This window comes from Myotis lucifugus, unplaced genomic scaffold (genome assembly GCF_000147115.1).
Source record: "Myotis lucifugus unplaced genomic scaffold, Myoluc2.0 scaffold_233, whole genome shotgun sequence".
NCBI lineage: Eukaryota > Metazoa > Chordata > Mammalia > Chiroptera > Vespertilionidae > Myotis > Myotis lucifugus.
The window spans coordinates 884553-909832 of record NW_005871281.1 but is presented as its reverse complement, the minus strand read 5'-3'; the positions used below and the strand labels follow the sequence as shown (position 1 = coordinate 909832).

General features: G+C 42.5%; 1 protein-coding gene across 1 annotated transcript in view; it reads left to right on the top strand.

Moving 5' to 3' along the window:
• NRG3 (neuregulin 3) overlaps positions 1-25280 on the top strand; it is a 1013555-nt gene that overhangs the window by 768000 nt on the left and 220275 nt on the right. The window contains exon 4 of the mRNA XM_023762111.1: positions 14251-14324. Within this exon, the coding sequence (XP_023617879.1) occupies positions 14251-14324 (74 nt within the window). The remainder of the gene's footprint in view (positions 1-14250; positions 14325-25280) is intronic.

Below are 25280 nucleotides of genomic sequence, written 5' to 3'. Positions count from 1 at the left end.
GCTTTGCTTCAGGGAATCACCCACACTACCCAGGCAGGGGACAGGCTGCCCTCTGTGATCTCTTGTTTGTATCCTACTCTCTCCTTTTCTCCTCTGGGGACAGTGAATTCCAGAAAGGACATCCCAGTTTTCCAGAGGAGTCTCTTCCTGTGTCTTCTCTCTTATTGTGTAGCTGCTCCACGCTGTACATCCACCTTCACTGCTTTTCAATTCAATAGTGTGCGAGTGCCTCGATAGTAAATTATCCTGAGTAAAGTGAGATGCAGAATGAAGCAGAGAAAGTGGGCTTTCTTTCTTCCTTTGTTTTTCCTTGGGCTGCTGGCCAGCATGCTCTTGCGTTTATTCAGAATTTATGCAAAGTAGTAGCTAGTGACCCAAATGGTCAAGTCACAAATCAGCACCTAACATTTACAAATGGCATTACTTCATCTCGTTGCAGAATTTACCAGGCGACCGAAAAACACACAATGGGTGCTCAGAAGATTCAAGGAAAAACCCTTTATTTGCCCTAACCGGTTTGGCTCAGTGGATAGAGCATCGGCCTGCGGACTCAAGGGTCCCGGGTTCAATTCCCGTCAAGGGCATGTACCTTGGTTGTGGGCACATCCCCAGTGGGGAGTGTGCAGGAGGCAGCTGATCGATGTTTCTCTCTCATCGATGTTTCTAACTCTCTATCCCTCTCCCTTCCTCTCTGTAAAAAATCAATAAAATATATTTTAAAAAAACACACCCTTTATTTGCAGATGTACTAGTACAGTGACTCAGGGGAGTCCGTTTCCAAAGCCTGAGCACTGAATGCGGAGGGTCTCTCCCATTTACCCCCCTGGTTTCTTTGTCTCCCCAGATATGCACCAGGCTTCCTGACTTTTCATGGGCTTTGCAGTCCCTCTGTGGGTTGGGATGGGGGAAGTGAGGTTACACCCAAAGGCCTGGCCTGGGTGGTGCCAGTGACCTCCCCTCTGGCTAAGCTGTTAAATTCTTGGTTCATGGGCCCTTGTAAACTGGGAGTATTTTTGGAAAACAGATTATTGCCTCTGGAAGGGGCAGTGACTTAATTATAGGCTAACAAGAATGGGCATTAGGATACTGGTTACTGGCACAGATTCAGATTGCTAGCCCCCCTCACCCCCCAGGTTGCCCCCTATATTCCCCCTCAATCTGGTCTTCACCACATTCCTGAAGTAGCCTTTATGTGCTTAGGCCATTGAAGAGCTAGCAATTGAAATTCATACTGTCCCCTTCCAGACTCCTTGAGCTCATGGCATCAACCTGTGGTTGCTACAAGTACAGTTTGAACTGCAGGGGCCCTTTAAATGCAGATTTTGTTTTCAGTAAATACACAGTCTGCCCTTCATATCTCTGGACTTTGCATCCTCAGATTCAACCAACCTGGGATCAAAACCAGATTTTTTTTTAAATCTTTTTATATATTTTATTGATTTTTTACAGAGAGGAAGGGAGAGGGATAGAGAGTTAGAAACATCGATGAGAGAGAAACATCCATCAGTCGCCTCCTGCACAACCCCGACTGGGGATGTGCCCACAACCAAGGTACATGCCCTTGACCGGAACCGAACCTGGGACCCTTCAGTCCGCAGGCCGACACTCTATCCACTGAGCCAAACCGGTTTCAGCAAAACCAGAATTTTTTGATGTGGAGGGCTGCCTGTATGCATTGTGCTACACCGTTTTATGGAAAGGACTTGAGCATCCATGGATTTTGGTGTCTGTGGGTGTTCTTGTTGCTAGTGTGCACAATATGTCCTTTTGCAGTGATGTGAGGAAAGAATTCCAAATGCACACACGTGGAGAAATTTAAAGGAGATGGTAAGGTCTTATTGTAAATTAAGGAGAATTAATACACTCTGAGGGACCTACAGGGTGGGCAGACTCTAGAAGCATGGCCATGAGGCTTCTGTAAATTCTCCAAATATCTTTTTGGTTTAGACGAAGGACAAAGAACCATTTAAATTATCCAACCCACACTTCTACCTTTTCCTGAGCTTGGACTGGGCCCTCCTCCCAGTGAATTCTATTGGGTTTTCATGCCCTCTATCAATCCAATTACCTTTCTGCTTGTTCCCACATTAGGTCCTGTCCTTCTACTTCATCATCCTGATCCCCATTGTGCCATCCAAAAGTTTCATTACATCATTTAGTTTCTATTGCTCATGCATGGAGCAGAGGCATGTCCTCCCCCCACCTCCAGTACTGGCCTTTGGGGACCAGTGGTAGCCCTCCTAGAGTGTGTCAATGGGTTTGTTCACCAGTAAGCTAGCTGGATGGAAATTCTGTTCTGTTAGTAGTTCCTGCTTGCTTCCCAGTTTATGAAAATTATTTCATCCCCTTTTACTTTCTTCCTTATATTAATGCTGACAGTCTTCAAACCAATCCCCTCGGACATGGAGGGGCAGCTATAGCTACATCTTGGGGTCAGTACCCTTAACCCAAACGTTGAGGGTCACTGGAAATATAATGTGCCCAGGCTCCTTATCCTTCAAACAAGAGGTTGCTAAATTATCAAAGCAGGATATGGTTATGGCAAAGATATCGCACATTAACTGTAGCCCAGGTGTTCTTATTGATGATTCTTACTGAAAGGTTAACTTGGGTGGTGCGTGAGGGCAGGTTAAATAGCCATCTCAGGCGGTGATTAAAGAAAATGGAATTTATTTAAGGAGAGGCGATGGGGGATGGAATGTCCAAAGGGAAGGGCTGCACAGCACCAAGCCAAGGGAACATTGGGTAGGTGATAGCAGCAAAAATATACTTGGGCAGTGAAGCAAGGAAAGGCCTAAAGAAGAACAGGAAAACCCAGGCTGGTTTTCACTGAGAAGTCAGAGAAAGTGGGTCTTGGAGACAGGTTAGGGGGTGAGCCCCGGATGAGCTGCCACTGCCCTGGTTGCAAGTCCCATGGGGTCCCTTAGAGGTTGGGAGATACCTGCCTGTGGGGGAATGGCTAGGGCATGCTCCTTGGAGGAGGAGCAAGCACTGGGTCCTTGGTCCAGAGCTTCTTCATCTCTTCACTGCAGTTGGGAATCTTACTGGAGGTCTAAGGGGAGGGTCTTCATAGACTATTCATCAGCTTTCCAGGTGTGCTCTTTCAGAGTGTGGTCTCCACTGATGGTGGGTGCCAGAGTAGGGGGTCATTCGTCAATGTGTCTGGTCCTGATGCAGCCACGGTGTCACTTGTCTGGTTTTGCTGCTTTTCTGGGGCTGGAGCTGAAATACAACTGAGGCCTAATGTTATCTTTACAAAGGAAAAGATCAGGGGTCCAAACCACATGACCAGTGATCTGATAGGGGAGGATAGGTTACCCTGGGGCAAGGTTCTTGTTTTCCAGTTTTGCCCCTTGCTAGGCATCTGGAGCTTTCTGCCCTGGTGAGTTTCTGTACCTGGCCCATCATCCTTGCTCTGGGGGTCTAATACTTACTTCCTTAACTATTCAGATTTTTTTTTTTACTGCCATGTAGTTATGATTGCCAGATCTAAAGAATAAAATATAGGGCATCCAGTTAAATTTGAATTTCAGATAAATGATGAATACATTTTTAGTATAAGTATGCCCCAAGTATTATACATGGACAAACTTATAAAAAATGTTGTTTAGCTGAAATGCAAATATAACTGGGTGTCCTGTATTTTATCTGGAAGCCCTCCACACAGAAGAATCTGGTCTTCGTTGTCCTGTAGAAATCAGTTTCCCGGCTGAGTAGCTGCTATGGACTGACTTACGTCTCCCTAAAAGCCATATGTTCAAGCCTGTTGAAGCAAGAACCATCAAACCTGCAAACAAATTTTGTAAGAGTTCAGTTGAGCCAAAACTGATGACATATGCCAGGGAGCGAGATCGCAAATGCTGGGAAGAATAACAGTGGCAGCTTCTTTTATGTGCTTGAGATTAAGAAGGGAATTTAAGGAACATGACATGTAGGTGGGAGAAAGCAAAGATCAGACTGGACTACAGGACAGTTAGAAACATTCTGTGCTCTCTTGGGGGTGGTTTCTCCGGAGGGGTCTGAAAACAGGCAGTTCAAAGTTGTGTTATCCTGTACGCCCAGAAGAAAATGGACATGGCTTGCTTAATGCAAAGCTAAACCTTTACTTTAAAAGGTTAGATGCCTGGAGTGTGAGTACTCACCATGACCTGCCATATTAGACATTTGTGATCAGATCACACTGTGAAGTCACTTTCCGTAGGACCCCCCTCCCCCCTTATTTGCCCATGTCGGGAAGGAACAAAATTTCCTCTGCCCTCAAGATTCTTCTTGGTGACCCTATAATTGAATATACATGAGACAGATTAACAAGAGAAAATAATCAAAATATGTTTTTAAATAACCAAATTTAATGCATACATATGTATAGGAGCTCTCCACACATGAGAGTCAGAGACCCCCATATGCAGGAGCTCAGAGACAGAAAGGGGGTTGAGGTGTTGAAGACATCCTGAGCTAAGGGTGAGGGAAAGCACTTTAGAGTCTTCAAAGGGTTTTTGCAGGATGCTAAGAAGAGCAGGTGTTTAGTGAATAAAAGTCGCTCTGCCATGTGAAAGGGTGAAAAGGTTATTGCTGAGAATCTCTTATGGGCAAGGCCTCTACTTCAAATTCTCTTAGGCAGTTAACTGTGGGGGGCAGAAGTTTCCTTTGAACCTGCGGCTGATGTTGCCTTTAGCTCAAAACACCCTGCTTCCTACAGAGGCACATCCTGGGGTGACTTGTTCGTACATCCACATCCATAAGCCTGAACCCCCAAGTGATCTGGAGACAGGATCTTTAGGAATGAATTATGATTAAATGAGGTCATATTGTTGGTGGAGAAATTAGTGGGCCTGATTTCCAGTCATCAGTGGGCATGAGGTTCTTGGGATGCTGCTGAAATAAGCATTTGCAGAAGCCCCCATGGGAGAATGAGCTGTAGTAATGGTTTTGTTCGTGTGGAGTTATATTCCTCAGGTTGTAAAGCCCCATGCCCCTGGGACCAGCCCCCAAAGAGGGGCAGCTGTGGGTTCTGCAAAGCCAAAAGGAGGGCCAGTGTCCAGGGTCCATCCCATGCTGCAGCAGGGTCCAGCTCAGCATCAGTTAATTAAAGTCCATAGTCCATTGGGTGGGTCCCAAATGGCCGTGAGCCACATGGGCCCCGGGGAGTGCACCCTGCAACAGGAGAGCCAGGAGCCTGGCATGCCAGTGAGAGTCAAAAGTTTAAATATTGTTCAGAAGTTTAAATATTTAGGTTTTGCTCCCTTGCAGAGACCACACCTATTCTGGCCAATTACCTGTTCCAAGGTGTGATTGACAGTCAGGTAAACACATTCCCAAGTCACTCAGACCTTACTGGGCATGCGTCAAAACTGTCTTTGTTGGGTCCCTTCTGCCATTGATCAGCAGGGAACAGGCTTGGAAAATGTTAAACTAGCAAAGCTGTATAAATGACATGCTTATATTATCTCGTCTTCCCCTTACTCCTTTCCTATTAAATAATAATCAGGTTATTATACTAAGCCAACCAGTCTATCATACTTTGTTATGGCCACCCATGCACTAATTCGGTAAGTTTAGAATATTTTACCCTGGCTCAGTTTTGTATTTCTTGTGAAGTTCAAACTGACAAGGATGGTCATTACTCCTGTGTAGGTATGACTGCCAGACCTAAAGAATAAAGAGTAAATTCCACTGACTAGTCTGGACATGGTAATCAATTGTTCTTCTTACTACAAGCAAGTAGAGGCAAGTGAAGGAATCTGATCATGGTTGTAGCCTAAGCATCAGAGAAAGTCTGTGATTGGCTAGTGTCTGAATCTTTGTAGCATCTTAAGTGAAAATAACAGAGGAGTCATAGGGAGTGGATGTAAAGACATAAAAAACTTGGTCTGCTGTTGACTGGGAAATATCAAAGGCAGCCATGGTATTATCAGTGGAAGTGGGGTGCCCACTGGTGGAAGTGGGGAATTCTTTCTCCACTGGGTGCTGCAGGTCGGGTTCTTATGATATCTTGAGAAAAACAATGTTCTAAGACTAGCATGGGAGAATGAGTGATTTTTATTTGTGTGGAGATATATCTGTTGGTTTTAAAAGTCCCATTTCCCTTCAGCCAGGCCTGGAAAAGGTGCAGCTGGGGGTCCGGTAGAGCTAAAAGCAAAGCCAGTCTGCAGAGTTTCTGTTCTATGGTGGGGTTGAGTTCGGCAGAGAACCAGGCTAGTTCCAGTCCATCAGTGCATTGTGTGTGGAGTCCGCGTGGCTGTGGGCTATGTGGGTGAGTGCAGAGCGTGAGAGCCCAACAAGCCAGGATTCCAGCATGAGCAGCGAGAGAGAAGGAAGGGAAGTCCTTTATTCAGGAGCTTATGTATCTCAGATTGGCACACCCATCCTGGCCAATGACCTGCTCTTAGGTGTGCCCGACAAGAAAGCACCCTCTCTGTGTCACCCAGACTACTGGGCATGCATCTGTTCTCTCTTTGTCCAGTCCCTTTCCCCAGGATCTGTGGGGAAAAGACTTAGAGGATATTAGACTGTAGTTTTCTGGTACAAATGGCATGCCTATATCATTTGGCCTTCCCTTTGCTTCTTTCCTGTTAATTAATTAATAACCAGGTTAATTACAATGGTATGAATAAAAAATTTTCATTAACTAGGGAAGTGGGGAAAGAGATCCTGACTGTACTCTGACTTTAATCTTGGAACCTAAATTACCTGCCTGAATTTTCTGATTATCATGCATACTTACAAGGAATAGGGGCAGTGTGTGTGTGTACCCCACATGTACACAGAGCATGCACTAAATCAAGACTCGGCAATTCCACTCAGAGATGACCAGCTGTGAGAGGTCAGTCACAGACTTCTGTCACGCTTCTAAGTGGGAGAATTGGGCGTCATCTTGCATCCATATGACATGCCTTTTCTACCTATATTTAGCAGGCTATCTTTCTTAAAAACTAGACTCTCACATTTTTCAGAATCAGAATTAGTAAATGTAGGATTTTCTCCATAAATGTGAATCCTTTTGTTCTTGTTAGGGCAATTACTATTTTACTACTTCTTGTAATTTTGAAATTATGAAGTCTTTGTGCAAGAGGGCCGATGGATTATTCCTTTATTTATCTTCTTAGGCTAAAAAGAGATTTTTCTTTTTACTTTTAAATAAAATAAAATCAAGGCTAAATTAGATAGAATGGCTCTGTCGGCCCACATGGCTGCTCTGGATAATACTGCTATGCACGCTAAGCTGTATAGTACCTTCAAGCCATGTGATGTGTGTTAAATTTGTTAATGAGATGGTAAAGCTGAGGCATAACTCTTGACCAAATAGGGGCTAAATGTCTATACAAAGCAAACCATTTATTCATACTGACATGAGAATTCCCCAGTCATTGGTTCTCCAAAAGTGAACATGCCACATAGGAGAGTAAAATGACTTGATGTGAATGAGTTGTTGTCTCTCTGGTAATAAAAAAAATGACCAAATTATGTGGGTGGCTATTGGATATGAGTCCCTGATACTCTACACGTGGTTGAAAAGAACCTGTGATTGAGTAAACATGCATTTGTCATATTTTTTAACTTCTCAGGTTTGCAGTCATTCTCTTCCTTTCTGTCTTTAGGGCTCAAATATTATCAGAGTGTAGCATACCTCCTGGATTTGAGCAGATGCTTTCAAATTCACTTCTGAAATCATAGCAGTCTTAGGATGCAACAAATGACCTCCATCTACTTTGAATTCAAACTTTGCCCAAGGGAAATTGTAAAAAACAAATCCCTAATTTTTTGCAGACACAACTCCGTTAGCAAGGAACATCAGAGTTGTAAGATGAGTGACATAATAAGCAACAGTTGCCTCTGTCAAGGAATGTGTGATGCAGGGTGTCTCAAAAAATGTATACACACTTTTTTTCCTGATAGCTCAATAGATGTTTCTTTCTTTTCAGATTTAACCCACTGGAATTAATAATTATTTTAAGTGTGTATACATTTTTTGGACACCCATATATTTGAAAGCCATTAATAACACATTGGAGAACCTTCCCGAGTTTGAAGGTAGCTGTTACTCTGCAATTTAAAATTAATCCAATTCCAAATTTTTCCATTTATAGTTGAAAGGATTTTGGAAATGCTCTACCTACAACCAGTCTATAGGTAATTTAAATTCCAGTTGGTTAACTTAAACATCTTGCTGTTTTAATTAATGTTACTTTTACATAAGAGCACTTAGTTACATTCTAAATTCAGTTAAAGACAGCTTATTCGTTAATCAGTGTCACAAATTCTCTGCAGCCAAACCTGGATCTCCGCTTCAACAGTGAGTGGCAGGGAAGGGAATCTGTTCTAACCCATCCATAACCTTTAGCCAGCAACTCTAGGCTGCAGACCCTTAGCTAGAAATGTTTCTAGTCCGCCCGGCACACATTGTCATTTAGATGGAGACGTGCATTGGAATTCTGGCTTCTGTACTCCCCATCTCTTCAAGGCTGGGCAATTCATTGGCCTTGCTAAAATGCCATTCTCTGCATTTTTGTTTGGTGTGTGTGTGTGTGTTTAACTGAGGACAGCCTAAAGTCTAGAAGTGTCATTTTCATCCTTCATACTAATATTCCTTAAGAGGCTTCCCATCCATAGTTGGTGATTACCTTTATGATTAACATGAAGCTGAGCACATTTGCCTTTAAATGAATGATTACTCTCTCTGACATGGTTTGCTTAAGAACATTTTGAGATTGGATAATAACTTACACATCCAGGTCTTTAATTCTTACCATAAATCATGGCTTTGCTTCATAATATGTGGGCCATATTTTCAAGTATTAATCTTGGGAAAGGTGTATGGTGATTTATGTGACTACTGAATTTCCATGCAGAATGTCGGAAAGTGCCACACATCAAGCAAGAACTTGAAAGTCAACCCCAGTTGAGTTTGCATTAGTGCAAACACCGGCTATGTAATTTTAGGATAAGACTCTTGATGTTTCTGAACCTCCGTTTCCTCACTGGAAAAGCTGGGATGATGATTCCAAATTCAAAGAATATGCAAAACTAACATTTATTGAGTGCTTACCATGACCCACAGGTATGCCATTTCCCCCTAATAATACTAATAATTCTAGAAGGGAGCTACCATTATCATCTCCATTTTACAGATGAAGAAAAGAAGGCACAGGAGGGCTAGGCAGCTGGTAAATAGCTGCTCCAGGATTTAAAACCAGGCAGTGTCCCAAACCACCCTGCCTCTAGAATGGAAGGTTTAAATGCCTGATGATCTTTCCATTTTTCCCAACCAAGGCCTGACACTGATGCCGAGGAGAACTGGCAGGGCATAGAGAAAAATACCTGGAGGGATGGTTCGTTTTTCAAATCAGCGTTTAATAGGCCCCTTAAAATTGGCAGACGTGTATATCACTGACAAAATGTCTACATGTCTACTTCCTTGTAACATTGCCACTATCTCTCTTCTGAACTTAATTGATTTCTGCTAGTTTAAATTTTGTGTCTAAAATCCACTTTCCAAGAAGGAAACATGTACACTTTCTCCAAAGTATAAGCAGAGACCAGGCACTACACAGGGATCAAAGCAAACATTTGTCAATTTTTCTGTCCTTCATACACTCCTCCCTGTAAATTATGTAAAATGCATCTTTGCAGATATAAAGACCTCTAGGTATAAAAATGGCCAAAATGCATGTGTGATTGCTCATTTTTCTCCTTCCTGGTATCATTTTCGTTTTATTTGGTTGATACTGGGAAATAGGGGTATTAAGTGAGTTGCCTAAAGTACACCATGCAAATACTAAGCACAGAAGCAAGACTATGAACTCAGCACTGTTACCCATGATATAGATGAGGAAGTCGTGCTAAGAGACCAGGTGTTGGCTGGGCCATCCACGTGGATAATCAAGACCCTGACAATGAAGACAGAGAAGGAATGGGGAAGAGGAAGTGAAACAATGATAATGCCTCCCTTTAGTGAGTAAGTGACCAGGAAAGCAATAGGTGAGGACTAAGAGGATAGTACAGTTTCCTCAGTGGAACGGTGTTCGTGTGGTTTTGGTTTGGTTTGATTCGGTTTGGTTTTCCTAATAGAAGGAAGAGGGATAAATTGAGTAATAATCTGGACAGGTAGGGAGGCTGTTGGTTACAGGTGAGAGTTCTTCAATTTTCAGTCAAATCACTAATATTATTAGCTCTAATTTAGTTGTTATTCAGAAAATGGGTTCCGAGACATAATCCAACAGATACATATTGTAAAAGAAGAGATGGGAATGGTGTGAAGTTAGCTTGTGGGCTGATGGCCATGGTCATTGCCGCTAGCTGGCCAAGGGATGTGGGTTTCTATGGAAACAGCAGCAAATGATCTCGCTGTTTCAAAGTCTTCTCCTGGCATCCTCCACATCCAGGCTGGTGACCTGGTGACCGCTTCTGCTTTACCACACTGACAGAACAAGTACTGAGTTACAACCAACAACTATGCATTTTGTATTTTCCCATCTTTGTCAGTTTTATTCTCTTCTTCACTGTGGCCCAAGGGTTGCCCTTTAAAACCTTTCACTAAAGCTAAGCTTTTCCTTAGAGACAATATAGAGGAGGAAAAAGGAATTAAAGGGGTGGCTTGCTATTTTAGGTTCAGCTGAACAAGTAGGATGGGACTGAGACCAAGTTAGAAGGTTGTAAGGAGTAGAAAAAGTGGTGTCTGTATTTGAATCTACACAGCTTACCCCTGTAGAAAGGGGGAATACTGTTTTTTTATTTGACCCTGTGGCTCACCAGCCAGAGAGGGTACTTTGCTGATACTTATGTGGAGCTCAGAGTCTCTGGCTCTTCCCCTCACTTCATTGCAGCACCCAGTCTCTCGTGTTCAGGGTTCCTCCACCAGAGTTCCCTCTTCACCTCCTCACCTGCCCTACCCTGATTTGGGCATTGTCTCCCCAACTATGCTCTTCTCCACTGTCTTTTAAGTTTAGAAATAAACTAAACAAGCAACATTACCAAGGACTTAACTATTTTCCAAAGTGACAACTCCTTCATCTCAGAGTCGATAAGCAGAGAATTTAAGAGTGATATTTTTTGCAAAGTAAAAGCTCTTAGCTCTTGCAGACTGTGTTTGCTTAGTAGTTGTTTCACTGCCAATAATATTTCCTATCTTAAGCTTGTTCTCTGCTCTTTGGCCATTTAGTTATAGAATGTAAGCTTACCCATAAAAAACCATAGGGAACACTGCAATTTTGAATAAAATATCTGTGTGCAAGGCTTCTCAGGGATAAAGAAATTCGGAGAATGGAGAGCAATTAAGGGCAGTTTTAAAGCAATGCAGAGTAAAAAAATAATAGAATATTAACCTGGTTAAGATAAAATCTGTGCTTTTATTAACGAAACATGTATTGATCATTAAAGATTGAACATATACTTTTATAATTTTATTAAATTAGGTCATGCTTTATTAAAATGAACAAGCAAAAAACATTTTTTTTTACTATATGGATTTATCTTGTTCTTATACCTATACCTTTCAAAAAACAAAACTCTTTAAAAAAAGTATTCTCAAACTTCCCAAAACATCTACCAAAACCAAAACCAACTTGCAATGATATTTCTCAAAGGATGTGCTGCTTATCACACTGTCAGAACTTCCGCCAAACTCAGTCTATGAAGTAGAAGTGCATCTTAAGACTTTTTTCCTTTGCTTTACATCTTTAATATTGTCATGAATTTAGTCCACTTCATTGGCATTACCTGCTTGCCACATTCTGTCTTTGTATTTGGATGGGCTGAACTTATCAAGTTGACATATGTGTGATTTTTAATTATATATATATATATATTAAATGTTGGGGTTTTTTTAATTGATTTCAGAGAGAGGAAGGGAGAGGGAGAGAGAGATAGAAACATGAAGGATGAGAGAGTCATCGATCGGCTGCCTCCTGCACGCCCCCTACTGGGGATCGAGCCTGCAACCCTGGGCATGTTCCCTGACAAGGAATCAAACGTGACCTCCTGGTTCATAGGTTGATGCTCAACCACTGAGCCACACTGGCCAGGCTATGTGTGATTATTACATGGAAATTTTAAAAATGAAATTTCTGAAACCCAGCACCGATTAGCAGGGAAACTGCCTCCGTAAGAAATGTTTAGGGTTGGCCCGTCTGGGCGCTCAGCCTAGTGGGTCTCCCAGCTTGGGCTGGGCTGCTCTGACACCATCACACATCACTCTCTATCACCTACAGCTCAGGGGCATGGGGCAGGATGGGGGCGCTCACTGTGCAGTCGTCCTGATACCCCCAAGGCCTGAACACTTCAGAGTGGGATCAAACTCATGGAAAATTTGTTTAAGACTTGAACAATTTCAAATATCTGTCCTTATTTTCTTTTTCACACAAATAGAATAATGTCTCATAAGTTACAAAGAAGCCTTAAAAAGCAAAGCAAAACACACACACACAAAACACTTCCTCTGAAAGCACCTATCTCTCTAGGATACGGTTTCACATGAAATGAATTTATAACGACTAAGCTGCTGAACATCTTCCTCATTTGTTGGAAATAAAATCCTTCAAAAAGTTAATGCATGCTGTAGCACACACCCAAACGTAACTCATGGGAAAATGAAAATTAAAACACCATGGTCCCGGTACTTCTGAATAAAGATGAACTAACAACAATAGGCCAGCTTCCAGAGAACAGAAATGTATTTATTTTTTCATCAGAAATTGCTCCAGTCCTAAGTATTTTCTGACTTTTTACCATTGTAAACCCAGTGACACGCCTGCTTTATTTCAAGGGCAATGAATGAATTTTTAAAGAGGTTATGAAAATATGTGGCTGCTTAAGCAACTTTTTTTCAATAGCCTATTGAGTATCAAGGGTGTTCTCATATCAGAAGTCTTTGTTCTCAGTGTACAAGGAAAACAGCCAAACACTCTGGGCACCAGGCTTAAAAGTGTGCTAAAGAGAGCCCGCCCACCACCTGAATTCTGATGTGACCCACTGTGAGAGGTAGAAAAATGACCAGGTGCCTTTCAATGTTGCTGCTGCAGTTGCAATAGATTTCATCTAATAGTTTATTACACCGAAAACAAAGCATATTCTAGAGAAAGAATTCACAGTCCCAGCTGAGACAGAATGGCCGGTCCCTTTCCATTCTTTTGTCAATTGAATAGATTTCTAACAAGCAGAGGATTGTTTTGGTAAGTCTGATTTTTATGCCCGCAGCACAATTTCCTCCTCTGTCCATAGGAGACATTCATTCATCAGCAACAATGGGTGACTCCCTGCTTACCTGGGGCATGACAGGTTAAGGTTCAAGTCCATCACTAAAGGCCACATCCCCCTATGGATACTGTTCCAAAGCAGGGGTTTGGGGCCCACCTGGACTGTACTTGTTCCTTGACCTGCTGCAGATGAGCTGATGCTGATGAGCTGAAGCTGTCCAAGGCAGCCAGCAGCCCTGCTGGAGGGAGCGGTGTGAAGACTCACTGAGGATCAGCAGGGCGGAGCGATGCTCATTGCTGGTGCTTGCAGGCAAATTCCTCCCCTCCAAATCCTGCCCATCTCAGGAAAGGTGCCTTGTGCAACGCCTGGCAGAAAGCAGGCGCTTTGCACATGTTTGCTGAACTCAAAAGAGAAAATGAGGAGAGAAAAATGGGCATTTACGGAAACTTCACACTTGCACATAGAGATCTTGGCAGATGTGAAAGACGTTGCGCTGGCCAATCAGGCCACAGGGACTTGAAGCCTAGCTAACTTAAAAAAAAAAAGTTAAAAATTTGAAAGGAACTAACTAATAAAACACAAGAAAAATAAACAGTCACCAAAATCTATTGATAATATTGATAAGTTACATGAGAAAATGTTTTTATTAGAAAAATGACACTTGGAAAGCGATGCTTCTGAAAAGGCACCACAGCCTCTTAGAGACAGTGTGTTGCATAGAGAAAAGCATGCCTGCATCCAGAACTCTGACATGAGGGCTACCACTGCTGAGATTGCTACGAGGGTCATCTTCAAAAGTATTCAATTTGTGCAGTAGGTATTATATATAAAATTATGAAAGCAAAGAAGTGCTGGGAATTTTTGTTTGTTTTTTTGCACAGAAATAGACTAAAATCTGCCTGTTGATGTTACAGACATACTAAATCAAATTATACAAAAGCATGAATGTTCTATTCTCACATTTATCTATTTTATGTAATTAGTGGCTATTTTGCTTGTTGAAATTTTGAAACTTTCACAGCCACATGCATATGTTTATTATTTATCCCCTTTTCTCAGGTGCAAAGAAGGCTATCAAGGAGTCCGTTGTGATCAATTTCTGCCGAAAACTGACTCCATCTTATCGGATCCAAGTAGGTCAAGCATTTTTCTTCTCTAACACAATCTATAGGCAGCCCGGACTCTGAGCAATGGTTGCTAACTCAGCTGGAGGCTGCGTTGCACTCGTGTGACTCTGCAAGCTGCCAGGGTGGGTGCTGATGACAGGGTTAATGTTCAAAGCTCGCTCAGAACTAACCGGGTCTAGGTCCGGGTCTTCTGGATGGGGCCTGGTCTTCACATTCAACTCCACTGCCAACTAACCACCCTGGGGACTTCATGGAAGCTGACTGCCTTGGTTTTCAGTTTCCGCATCCACTACCACCCCATTAGGAAAGCAAGGATATAGAAAAAGAAAAGCACTTATTATTTATCCAAAAGATTTTGTAGAAGCTAAAGTACCGACCTCTGGCTAGTAATTTGTGATAATATTAAATCTATTAACCTTTTATCTGTCTTATTGAAATATGGAAATATGCATATCAAATTATATAACAAGTTTTCAAACAGAGAAACCCCATTTTTAGCAACACTATTTGCATATCTAAAGTGATTACTTTACTACTAATATTTTTTCATGAATGAATGAAGACAATTTCCCACTAAGAAATATTTCTAGTCATGAGTTTCTTTTTCTATGTGAAGTTAAAAGTAGAAATATTGCTAGCCATTGGTTTATTTTCCTACATGAAGTTAAAAGTAATGTTCTGTACCATTATGCCCAATTCTAGTCAAATGTGGAATTTTTACTCTATGTGTAAATAATCTTCTGATGTTGCAATGACTGCTATAACTGAGTCACTTCTAAGGCAAGAGAACTTTTATTCAATCAGCAATTTAGTTCAGTGAAGATAATGACAGGCATTTCCAATCGTAAGGCAATGTTACGGTTTTCTAATTACCAATCATGCATAACATCAACTTGAGCGAAGCATTGCGTATTGACAACAGACAGAGGTCGCCTATCTGCTAGTGTGCATGTTGCTGCACAACGAATGTGTCTAACCATCTTTTAACATCTTTTCAAAATGCATATTTTCATTTTGCCCCTGAATTTCTAGCTGTGTTTCATCAAGAAAATGTAAACATTTTTAAAGGGGAAATTTTTTTTTAATTTAATTTGACTGTGTTTTACCTTGGTAAGGTAAGTCACTATACAGTATCTACTATTCTTCTTCACAAATTTAGCTCTCCTTGAGAAAGGTGTGTGTGTGCAGGGGCGGGGGGAGGGGGGGGAGGGAAGAAGGTTGCCTAAAACCTAGCAACAAAGCAAGCCATGAATTCTCTGTTCTGTGAAATGCGAGGCCCTGCTGTCTAGGAATTGCCCAGATAGGGGCAGATACTAGAGTATGTTGTATCTTTTTCCTCCTGTGATTTGGTCACATGCTAAGCTGATGCCTGGAAAGTTTGGTTGTGGATAGAGACATGTATTTGGAATTATTAGCAAGTTTACACAGAAGAATGAGCTTGCTGATTCTTTCTTTATCTTTTTCTTTCTTTTCTTTGTCATTCTCTCTGATTTACCTAGTTCTCTTCTTTGCTATGCTTTCTTCCCTTTCTTCTTTCTCTTCCCTCGTTTTTCCTTCCCTTCTGTTTTCCCTTTACTTCCTTCTCTTTCTTCATTATTTGCTTTCCCCTCTACCTTCCTTCTCTCCCCCATCTCTCCCTTTCTTCCTTCTCCCTTCCTCTTCTTCCTTTTCTTTTTCTTTTCATATATAGCTGTGGAATATCTATCAAGTACAGTGTTCTGGAAAAGGGTTTGAATATAGTATAAAATGGTGAACATAATCCCTTTTAAACAATAATTAAACTCTTGCCATCCAATTGGATATCATAGTACATCACTACAGTGGTTGAAGGTGAGGTCCCTTGTAAAGACTGTATGCTCCTCAAAGAAAAGCGATCCGAGATCAGACAGTAACCCTGAAAACCTATGTCATATATACATGAAAATAAGTAGTGCAACAATATTCCTAATAGTGAAACAATGGGCACGGTCTAAAAATCAGCAAGAGTATATTTAAGTAAAACGTAATATGGCACATCTATCATGTTCTATTAAATTATCATTAAAATAATAGCTGTATGAAATAATCTTATTAAGTGAAACAGCAAGATGGAAATTATTTTCATATAAGATTGCAGCAAGAACATCCTTTGGTAAAATGATGAAAACACACATACCCTAAAATGCAAAAGGGGGACTTTAAGTGTTTGGACTATTGTAAGTATATGGAATTTTTTTCTCTTTTCTCCTGTTTTCTATAAAATGGCATATGATTATGGGAATAAAACTGTGAGAATGCCTTGAAACAAAATACAAACAAACGAACATTGAGAAACCTGTGGATGAATCCTTGAGGCACAGTTTAATTGAGAAAAACATTATACCTTCCATTCATTCATGCATCATCCATTTATTTATGCAATTAATAATTCATTTCACAAATATTTTCTAAACATCCACCAACAGCCATCTAATCAGTCAGATTCTGTTAGTACAAAGGTGTACAAACAGGATTTAGGCTCCAAGACCCTCCTGGCTGGACCAAGTAGCTCAGTTAGTCCTAGTGTCATCCCAATTTGCCAAGGTTTCGATTCAATCCCTGGTCAGGGACACATACAAGAATCAACCAATGAATGCCTAAATAAGTGGAACACCAAAGAATGTCGCTCTCTCTCTCCTTCTCTCTAAAATCAATAAATAAACATTAAAAATAGTAATAATAGTACTGGTAGGTTGATATCACTGAGACTGAGAAGAAGTCAGTGCCAGATAAACATTAGCCCACTTTCTGTATTATAATCATACTAGTAGCCCTGCACACAAATCCATGCACCAGTAGCTCGCCAGTAGCTTGCTGCCGCCCTCCAGTAGCTCTCTGCCCACTGCCCTGCCCTCCTGTAGCTCCCCCGCCCCCCCTAATAGCTTGCTGCCCTGCCCTCTCCTGTAGCTCTCCACTGCCAGCTTGTAGCTCGCAGCCCCAACCTCCTGCTGATCCATGATCTGGTCGTTACATGGTCAGTCATTATGCTTCACGGTGTGACAACCATTTGCATATTACATCTTTATGATATAGGACTAGTATGTTTGGGATTTACAAGTGCCAGGCACTGTGCTAAAGAACTTTACCTGGATTATCTCATTAAAACCCTCACAATCATGGTCTAGCAGAGAGTTTCCGGCAATAGTTCACATTTTATAAATGAGGAAATTAGGCCTCAGAGATGTTAAACAAACTTGCCCAAGGTTACACAGCTGGTTAATACTGGAGTCTACCTTCCAATCCAAATAATTTGAGGGCCTGAACTCCCAATGCAGGCCTCTTTTCTTCCTTCCCTCGCCCCCTCCTTCCTCTAGTTATTTTCAATATGGCATTTATCACTCTAAATTTCATTGACTGAGACTCAATGACCTGCAGCAAACATTAGTCTAAGGAACAATATTTGCACAATTTTCATATCTTAATGCAGCAACTTGAGCTTCCATAGAGATTTAAATCCCTAATGAAATTTTCCTGTCAAAATTCTTGCTGAAGGATCGTTTAATTTGCTGCTCATGATATCTTTGGAATGACTAGATGCAGGAAACCAGCTTCCCTCAGACACCCTCTCTCTGACACCCAACACCCTTTCTCTCTCTCTTACTTCTTCCCCACTGCTGACTGTGTGCTGTATTTAGGGAAATCCCAATTAACAGAGGATTGGAAGCGTGGGTGTCTGTTCAATTCTCCCTTAGGCAATGCAGAGTTGATCCCAAATGTGAATCTTTGCCAATTAATTTAAAACTAATACTAAAACTTCTAATTATATGCATTTGGGGCGATGGAACCAGGCCTTGCACTGAGAGGCCCAGTGGCAGCTCTGACCAGTGTCTTCACTGTGGCCCCAGTCTATGTCCTCAGCCCTGCTATGTCAAAAACCTATCTCTCCGCCCCCTTCATCCCCCCCAAGAATCTGTAGTTAATTCCACTCAGGAAAACATGTACACACAAGAATCAAACTTACAAAGTGCTTTGATCTTAGTTTTTAAAAAAATATCTAAGGCATATAACTGCCAGGTTAATGGAGCCCTCACAGCATTCAGAGTGCATCTCGATCACAGGTGGATAGCAGGCAGAGCTCCGGAGCAAGGCAGTGAGAGGAGCAAACTGTGGCCTTCAGAGGAGGAAGCCGCAGCAGCCAGGGTAGATATTGCTGAAGGCACATTTCTGCACCCTGCCTCCTGCTGCTGCCAGCCCTGCCCTGGAGAGCAGAGGTCAGCCTCCCAGCAGCCCCATGATCTTCTTGGCAATTTCTAATGCAATTACTTCAGAACCAGTCTCCTTTCCCTGCAAGCACAGGATCAACCTGTGGACTCTTGTCCTGTTTCCTCATCCTTACTGCACACACCCACCTAGGCCAGGTTCCCTCCCTAGCCTCAGAGCAAAGCTAGATGGAACTCTAGGACCATGAGCTGGCCAAGGATTCAGGCAGATATTTTCCAGGTCTCCCCTCTTAGGAGCACTATGCCAACCCCAGTTATCATCAAGATTCTGATTCCGCTGAAACCAGTTTGGCTTAGTGGATAGAGCATCGGCCTGTGGACTGAAAGGTCCCAAGTTCGATTCCGGTCAAGGGCATGTACCTGGGTTGCGGGCACATCCCCAGTAGGAGATGTGCAGGAGGCAGCTGATTGATGTTTCTCTCTCATCGATGTTTCTAACTATCTCTCTCCCTTCCTCTCTGTAAAAAATCAATAAAATATATTTTAAAAAAAAGATTCTGATTCCATCACTGGCCAAAGCAAGAGCAGCTCCAGAGCATGGATGCAGAGCATGTCAGACCTCGTGGTGCCTGCTCCCCACATCAGCACCCAGCACCCAGGATCCCCATGGTGGTAATACGTGATTTGGGGACTGGAACATGCAGTGTTCCCTGATTCTTTGTCCATTGGAGTCAAAGAATGAATCCATGGACAGAAGGTGATATAGCAAAAATAGAGACTTATTGAAGAACAAGTACAGACTCCCATGTGGGGAGGGGGAAAGAGTCCCACCGAGTCCCTGTTTCCATGGCTTATAAAGGCTGCAGATCGTGGTGCCTTGAGATCCCCTCTGATTGGTCACTATTCCCTTGGACTGGATCTATAGTAACTTCTGGGCTCAAAGGTCGAACCTCACCTGGGACATGTGAAGTTCTCCACCCCCTCCTTCCTTATTGTTTTCTTTCTTCTTCTCATTCTTTATGAAGGGCTTCCTTCTCTTTATTTTGTAAATATAGACCTTTTGCTGTTTCCAGCTCTATCATTCTATGGAAATGTACCTGTTGCAGCTTTTCAGCTCCCCTATTCTATGGAAATATACCTTCTGCTGCTCTGCAGCCCTGTGCTTCCTCCATGGTCCCCTTAATTTCTAAAATGTCTAAAATTTCCTAAACCTGTCTTTTTCACCCCTAAAAATTCCTGTTTCAGTGGGCAGTAGGTGACAAGTCTGCATGCCCACGTCCTGACATGGGGCTTACAGCTTAAACTCTCAGAGTCATCTAGTCTTCTCATGGGAGGATGGAGGATAACTTCTGACTCTAGTCTATATAAACTGTCAAAAGGAAAATGTCCACAATCTACGGATCTAGTCGACTTTCATTTCAGCAATTCATGAACCAGGCAGCATCCCATCTGGCAGAGAGAAAGAGCTCTGAAGAGCTGTACAAGGTGAGAGATTTTTATAGACCAAAGTGAGCAGGAGAAAGGAAGTTATGCCCAGTGTTTGCTGATTGGTTGAAACAGGGTGACTTTCCTTATATGGAGCAAAGGGAAGTCTTGGAGGCCCGTGGGGTTACTTGTTCTGAGCAGGCAAGCACGAATTGGTTGACCTAGGCCTTTCTTTTCTGGGATTGCTGAGCATAGACATTTAGGTAAGTTTTGGTCACTGATGTGGGGCTTAGCATGAGTGACTCTGGTTACTTTAACAGGACTGTCTTACATTCACACTTTGGTTTCTTTGGATCTTAGAAAGCAGGCTCTGCTCTGAGAGTGCCCTGTAAGATGATAGGAGCCTGCTATGTACTTGGATCAGTGGAAAGCAACAACAAAGATGACCTGGGTCTGACGTTCCATCACTCCACACTGGGCTGTGGGCCCCACCTTCCCAGGAACAGTCACTTTGTGAATCCAGACATTCAGTTTGCCATGGCATGTGGTTGTAGCTCCAGGCAGTGGACCAGTCAGCACAGCCACTTCCAGATGGCTTGTAGGGACAACTGACTCATCAGGTCTGAGCACAGTGAGTCTCCTTCCGAGGTACCAGGAAGCCTGCTGAATCATCACTTTCCAGTGCCCAAACCATTCAGCCCAGGGCAGAGTGGGGCTCCTTTGTCATGTGTGTCAGATTGAGGCAGAAGGAGACTTGAGAGCACCCTCGAAGAATCAATGTGGGGTCCGGGAACTGGGCAGAAGTGGCTGAGCAGATGCAGAAGGTTTCCGTGAAGAGTTTTAGTGGGAGTTTCCCAAAGAGACCAATGCTCTGCAGTTTTGCCTTCCCCGGTTTCATGTAACATACAGCAAAGTGTCCTTTGTGTGAATAATTAGGTGGAGGGATGTAAGGAAAGGTGTCCTTAATTGCGGGTTAACGGTTCTTGGTTCTAATCCTGTGACCATTTGCTTCAAGCAATGTGGCTTTGGAGCAGGCTACCCCTGCAAGCCATTCAGAAGTGGGGTCAGCTGCACAGCTGAAATAATCTAGCCTTCTTTTATTCATCCACACATTATTCTCCAATTAAGTACATATAAAGTATACTACTTTGTAGATTCAAACAATAATTAAGGCTCCTACAATCAATAAACTCATAGTTTAGTAAACTGCATTTACTTAAATGAAATTATAGGCTCCAAAGGGTGTAATATGTCCAAGAGACGGAAATTTTTAAATTCAAAATCATATTAATATTTTGATAGGATGTTACTTAACCTTAATGGGTTCTGGTTTTCTTTTTTATAAAATAAGATTATATAGTCTCTAATGCATGCAGTTATTATTAGGGTTAAATAAAATAATCCATTCAGAACAGTTTGTGCTTGACACATAGTGAGAGCTCAATAAATGTTATCTGTCATTATTATTGTTGGTTTTTATTTAAACTGTTATTGTTACCTTTTTAACTCCACAATGTACACAGCCTTGAGACAGGTGCTTCCAGGGATTAAAAAACATGTCATATTACCTGGCCTCAAATTTTCCAGTTGCATAGAGGCAAGAAAAAATGTGTAAACAAGTACAAATAAGAACACATACAAGATAAGACAGCTTCAGCGGACCCATCCATGATCCGGAAAGACTTCGTCACCACATGGAGCGTCGATCAAGATCAACGCAACCCGCTCAAGCTCAAGCTACGGCGTGATCGACCTGCCTGATGCTGGTAACATTGAATAGACTTAGATAATGCCTGCATCTTCATGGACATGGCTCCAAAGAGACAAGGACAATTTATAGGATCACATGTTTAGTAGCAGAAGATGTGGCTGCCTAAAGCGGCCATGATGCCTATATTATGTTTCATTGTATTGATATGTTATATTGACCTTTAATTCTCTTGCAGGTTTGAATGTATGTTGGCTGTCCTGGAAGGGTACTATGTGGGGTGAACCCCAAAAAGTAAAGGGTGCCTAGCTGCCAAGAGGGCAGGTGCCCACCTGGGCAGGGAACAGTGCCCATCAGGTTTTGGTCTCTGTTGAGAGACAGCTAACAGTTGGCAGCCTGTGTACTGCTTGCAGGCCTTTGTGACCATGCCCATGCCAGGGGTAGTCTGAAAAAAGCCTGTTTAGAGTAGAAGGTCTGAGGCATGGTTATGCATAGAAAGAAAGTTTAATGCCAACAATGAAAAGAAATTGGCAAGGAAAGTCCGAAAATCTTAGAGTAGATCAGTATGTCTTTCTTCTTATGTAATTCCTCCGAAATTTGGCAATGCTAACATGGCAATACATTTCTTTGCATAGATTCAATAAGACCGGTTCCTAATAGTGGTTTTATTAACGGAAAACTTTGACTGGAGTATCATGTTTTAAAGAGCCCTGTCTGAGCTCTAAAGACTTGAAGCCAGTAAAAATGCCACGAAGAAAGCCTGGTATCCTGCTTGGAAGCCCTGAAGATGGCTGGCGCTGGAGCGTCAGGCCCATGCCCTACCATCACTGGCGGTTGGTAAGAGTAGAAGGGGAGCAGTAGGGATGCCTCTGCATTCCTGCGGAACTCCCACACACTCTGGGCCGCAACAAGTAGGGGGGCTACCGAGATGGGCTTAAAGCCTAGAGCGTGGGCTCAGGTGGAGTTGCTGCAGGTGAGGGATTCACCTAACTCAGCAGATACTGCAGGCGAGCCTGATGGCAGCTGGGTGGCGTGGCTTCCTGGCCCTACGGGGCACATTAAGATTCAACCATGAGATTCCAGCAAAGGTAGTCAGTTACCATTCTTGTTGTGTTTATGCAAACATCAGGACAGTAGATAAATTAATCTTGATTTGGCTTTTTGATAGCCATGGAGGAATTTTAAGAAGAAAAATCCTATTTCAATAGAAGTTGTTAAAGCTAAAATGGTTTCTTTCCCTTCCACCAGACCATTTGTTAAAATATGCCCAGTACGGGCCTCTACCAACGGTGGAATGGAAGTGCAGTCCGTCTCATGATTGAGCCGGAAGTTCCAAGACAAAGGGGGGAATGAAAGGGCGAGGGCTAGGCCCTCCACCTTCCCCCAGGGTAAGGGCCATCTTGCCCCAGGGTAAGGGCTACGTCCTCCATCTTACCTTGGCCACGTGTTTGGCAAGGAGCTTCTTCACGGAAGTCTAAGACTCTGCTAGCCACACCCAGGAACGGGACATCGACTTGCGTCTGGCCAATCGGCAAAGCACAGTCCTTTCTCCTCCCCTTACTCCGACCCCCCCCCTATATAACCGGTCTCTGGGCGGGGTTGGCTCTCTTGGCCACTTGGCTAGCCGATGTGTCGGTGAGTCTGGTGGATGGAGAGCTCAAGCTAGCTTGAAATACAGATTCTTATGCTTTTGCATCGAATTGGCACCCTGATGTGGTTTCTTGGGAATCTTGAAATCTGGGCATAACAGAAGGGATGGGGAAGAGACAGAAAGAGAAACATTGATTTGTTGCTTCCTGCATGCCGGGGAGTAAGCCTGCAATCTAGGTACATGCCCTTGACCCAGAATTGAACCCGAGACTCGTCAGCCCATAGGCCAATGCTCTATCCGCTGAGCCATACTGCTGAGGGCCTTTTCCTCATTTTTTTTAACTGGGTGGTCCGTTTTGTTGTTGTTGAGTTTATGAATTGTTAGTATATTCTGTATTAAATTCTTATCATATAAAAAAAAAAAAGATAAGACAGCTTAAGGAAATATAAAAACGGGGCCAATACGAAATCACATAAAGTGGAGGGAGAGAACTGGGTCGCTGAGAAAAGACTTATCTAGGTGGATGCATTGTGGCGAGCTATTCACAGGGGATGTTGTTGTGTCCTGTTGCACAGGCTGCACTGCCCAACTTTACACGTATCATTCATACTAGACTGCAAAGGACTCTATGGTGGTATGTGACATGGTCCTGGGAAGGAAATTTTCATTAATAAATAAGATGGAGAAACAAAATATTCCTGAGGACAGAAAATAGACACTGACCATTGCTTGTTCTTGGTCCATTAACCTATACTGATGAGAAGAGGTGTCTTCCAGACTGGAATCTGCTCAGAATACTTGTCTCCTACACTACCCCTCCCTCCAGTAGCCATGAAAGCATTGTTGGCAGAATGGATTAACATGTGAAATCTGTAACTCTTTTCTGGCCTTGAAAGAGGAGTAACAGACATCAGATTTTGACCCTGCCTCTATGAACCTCATCATTTTTATCAGGTCTATGGTCTTTTCATATATTTGATTGCTAGTATCTTCAAGACTACCCTGTTCAGTTGTACAAAGCATCTAACATTGACCAATAAATCAGGCAAATACACACCATTTCTGTGACACTAGGGAGATAACTACCTTTACAAGGAAGAAAACTTTCTTCATAATCACACCATTCAGAGATGACCACCTTAGTCGTTTTAGTGCATCGCACTCCAACTGTTGGCCACTTTTCATGTGGAATATATGTCTTCAGCATCAGCCACTGCACTGAAAGCAGGGCTCATGGGTCCAGAGGGAAGCACAGCTGTCCTTGCCTCACAGCCCCTGCTCTGCTGCCTCCTCCGCTTGCTAACTGATGCTCCTTCTCACTCAGCTCTGTCTTGCCAGGAGTCCACTCCACCTGGGATGGTGATGGACTCTCCACCTGCCTGCTCAGGGACTTCTTGGATTTGTCACAAGACAGCCCCCAGCCAGTGTTCCTCATACCGACACACCTGTTGTCCCCTGGAGAGCAGGCCATTCAGATGTGTGTGTCATCAGATTCTCAGGACCAACATGGCTTTGTCTCTCATCTCTCTCCTGCCCCTCCTCTATTTTCACAGTCAGCGACGGAGAGCCAGTGTTATGGGGTAGTTCTAGATTATTTGATTTTCTTTACAAATCCTTCACGTAGTGATTTGTCTCTCACTTCATTATCTATTATCCATTTTATTGACACCTTAATCAAATCTGAAGTAGGAAGAATCAAATGCTAACATCTTGTTACATAATATACTCATTTTCTTTACAAAACTGGGATCATTCTGTACATATTTTGTAATCTACTTTTTCTGTTTAGATAGTGTGACGCTTTTACCATAAAAATATGTAATTTTATGTTCTGCTACACTATTACTTTAAAAAGTGTAATATTATAAGCATGTAATAGAAGTAATTTTACCAACATTTAGGTTGGACTATTTAGTGTGTTTTCAATTTTTCATGATTACAGAGATTGACAGGCATTATGCATAATTCTCTACATTGAGGTATGGGTTATTTCTTAAGGATAATTTCTTGACTTTTAATACATTTAAATTACTTTTCCTCAAGAAAAGTTATGTCAATTA